Raw genomic sequence first — 3,143 nt, forward strand, 5'->3', positions numbered from 1 at the left:
AAGAATTAAAAGAAACAATAACATCTGGGGCCCTATCTTGCATCCGGCGCAAGTGACTTAGTCACTGGCGCATGTGTCGTTGCTAGTTTACAACTGGCGCAGAGCGTTCTTTTGCCACCAGCGCCACTCGCCGGTAAATTAGGGAATGATCTTGCGCCCCAAGGGGCGGTTCGGCGGAAGGAGGAGGCGTGTTCTGGCGCAAACGATATTTTGACGTTTCTGAAAACCATTGCGCTACTGACCAGGAAATACCTGGTTTAAAGGCAGTGGCGCGTTGTTCAGATGCTATTTTAAGGGCGCATGCATACATGCGCATGCGATGCATACGGATTGCTTGTGCACCTCGCGCATACACTTTGCTTCTCTCATGTACACGGACAGCAGTTCCCATTTTTGCAAACCATACATAATTACAAGGACAATAAAATATTACCACACAAGGAAAATCATTGTGGTGTCCATAAAGATAAAATAAATAGGCATAAATCTAGCGTACACATTTACCCAAATTATTCACGCGAATTGTAGCAGGCGTAATGACGGATCAAATTAACCTGGTTGACCAATAGTGGCAAGAGACACATGTATATAAGGAATGGACACCTGTCAAAGTGGGTTGTCCGTCAAGAATCAGGAACCACAATTCTGAAGACTGCGAAATCACCTTCTGTAAGTCCATTTAAAACCTTACTCTGCAACTTACCAGTTAAGTTGAGGTTACACATAATTTTTCTATTGCACAGTGGAATGGAATACGTCTTGGGACAGAGGATCAGACGCCAAAGGGAGAGGGTCTACCGGCCCAGACACACCTATCTCTCCCTGAGTGAGGAGGAATGCAGGCGTAAGCTACGCCTGACCCGTCAGGCTGTCACCAACATCTGTCATCTCCTGGCAGATGAGCTGGGGACTGATGCACGCTGTCCCTATGCCCTCCCCGTTGCAGTGAAAATTACAGCGGCACTGCATTTCTATGCATCTGGGTCGTTCCAGCATCCCCTTAGTTGTATTGGACGCATTTCACAATCGGCAGTAAGTTCGGCTATACATGCAGTTACGTCAGGTCTAGTCCAACATGCTGGGGAATACATAAAATTCCCCGTTACACCTGACATCCAGGAAAGAACTAAGCAGGAGTTTTGGACCAAGTATGGGTTCCCTGGCGTCCTTGGTGCTATAGACTGCACCCATGTGCAGCTACGTGCCCCATCACTAAACGCACTCACATACATAAACCGGAAGGGAACTCATTCAATTAACATCCAAATAATTTCCGATGCTAATTTTCGAATAAATCATGTCTTTGCCAATTACCCTGGCTCAAGCCATGACTCCTTCATATTGGCAAACTCGACCATTCCTGCCATATTCGAGGGGAATCCTCCCTTGGATGGGTGGCTGTTGGGGGACAACGGCTATCCGTTGAAGACATGGCTCATGACCCCATTTCTTATGCCAGCAACAGTGCGCGAAATGGCATTCAACAGGAAACACACACAAACACGTAGTGTAATTGAACGTACTTTCAGGATTCTGAAAATGCGCTTCAGGTGTTTGGATAGGTCAGGTGGTACTTTACATTATGGTCCTCAAAAAGTCGCAGCATTCTTTGTGGCATGTTGTGTTTTACACAACATTGCCATGAATCATGGATGTGTCGATGACATTAATGAGGATAGATTAGAGGACTTAATGAGACATGATGCTGAACTGCATGTGCTGATGCCATTACGTCCAAATGCCCCAGCAGCAGCACGGGAGAGGAGAGCTCATCTGTCAGAGGAGCTGCATCGTATATAGTGAGGTAAGCAAACGAATGACATCTCCGCTCTATTGTTTAGCATTGTACAAATATTACCATGCATTCATAACCTTGTGAGTCAGAGAAAGTGAGCCCAAAACATCGGAAAGTATTGTATGTCCTTGAGACATTTTTTATTCGGCTTGTCCAAATGTTAGGCGTAAATGAAATAAAATAATACAAAACGAAAAATGAAAAGTTGCAAAGATTTGAAGGAAAAAATATTTATTAAAAGGCCTCTGTAAGGCCTTTTACGCGGCCTGCCTCGGCGGGATCCAACAAATGAGGGTCCGGGAGTTGCGACGCTGGATGTGGTCCTGCAGGAGCGGGTGGACGGAGATGGAATGGGGGGAGGAAGGGGCACAACAGGGGGAGGAAGGGGCACAACAGGGGGAGGAAGGGGCACAACAGGGGGAGGAGGTGGGTCGTTTGGGGGCCATGCACGTTCCATTGCTGTCGCAATCCGGTCCAAACTTGAGGCGATGCGCCCGAGAGGCCGCAGCAACATCGCCACCCGGTCCAGACGGGTGTTGGTGTTTCGCCGCATCCCGGCCAGCTCCCGCTCCTGCATGTCGAACCCGGTTTGCTGGAGCTGCAGGAACGGGTGGTCCTGCGGTCTCATGCTGCTGCTGCTTCCACGGTGTCTTGCTTGAGGGCGCCGCGCGCCTCCTCAGCTGCCCCGTGTGCGCTGGTCCCGAGGCCAGGGTCTTCTTCCTGAGAAGCTACGTGACATTGTTTTGATTTATTTTATGGCTGTGTTACATTTATTAAATGTCAAAAATTATTAAAAAGATTTTCACGGACATCTCTATTTATGTGAACTTTATTTATGTACCTTGGGGTTGGACAGCTGGTGCATCGGGTTGGGTGCCGACCTCTAAGCCCCCAAAACCCTCAACACTTTCAGCGGTCAGTGTTGACGCAGCGATATCCTCTGCTGGTGTGAGGTCCTGGTAACTGCCAGATCCTCCTCCAGTCTTTTGACGTGCTTTCAAGTTGGCCGCAAGCTTGGCCTTTCCTCTTCTCCTGACGTCGTTGTATCGCTTACGGCAATGGAGAGATGTCCTATTTTGTCCAGCTGCTGAAACAATTACGGCGATTTCCTCCCAAGCCGCTTTCACGGAAGCAATTTTGGGTGGGTTTCTCCCATCCCCATATAAAGCCAACTCGCGTTCTTTGACTGCTCTGACAAGCACATCGGTATCTTCTGTGGTGAACCTTTCATTGCGTGCGCCTGGCAAACCCGCCATCATAATAGCAATCCGCCATGGAACATGCGCCGATCGTTCTTAAAGGGGATGCGAGAAAACGCTCTGATTGGTTCATTGCACGTTACGCCCAA

The 3,143-nt window shown here is 48.5% G+C and overlaps 1 protein-coding gene across 1 annotated transcript; it reads left to right on the forward strand.

Moving 5' to 3' along the window:
• Positions 1-245: 245 nt before the first annotated feature.
• Positions 246-2,585, forward strand: LOC115561564 (putative nuclease HARBI1). The gene is made up of 2 exons (XM_030381706.1): positions 246-1,804; positions 2,048-2,585. Exon 1 carries the CDS (start codon positions 583-585, stop codon positions 1,798-1,800), a length of 1,218 nt encoding a protein of 405 aa, XP_030237566.1. The 5' UTR covers positions 246-582; the 3' UTR covers positions 1,801-1,804; positions 2,048-2,585.
• The last annotated feature ends 558 nt before the right edge of the window (positions 2,586-3,143 follow it).

Source organism: Gadus morhua, chromosome 16, assembly GCF_902167405.1.
Source record: "Gadus morhua chromosome 16, gadMor3.0, whole genome shotgun sequence".
NCBI lineage: Eukaryota > Metazoa > Chordata > Actinopteri > Gadiformes > Gadidae > Gadus > Gadus morhua.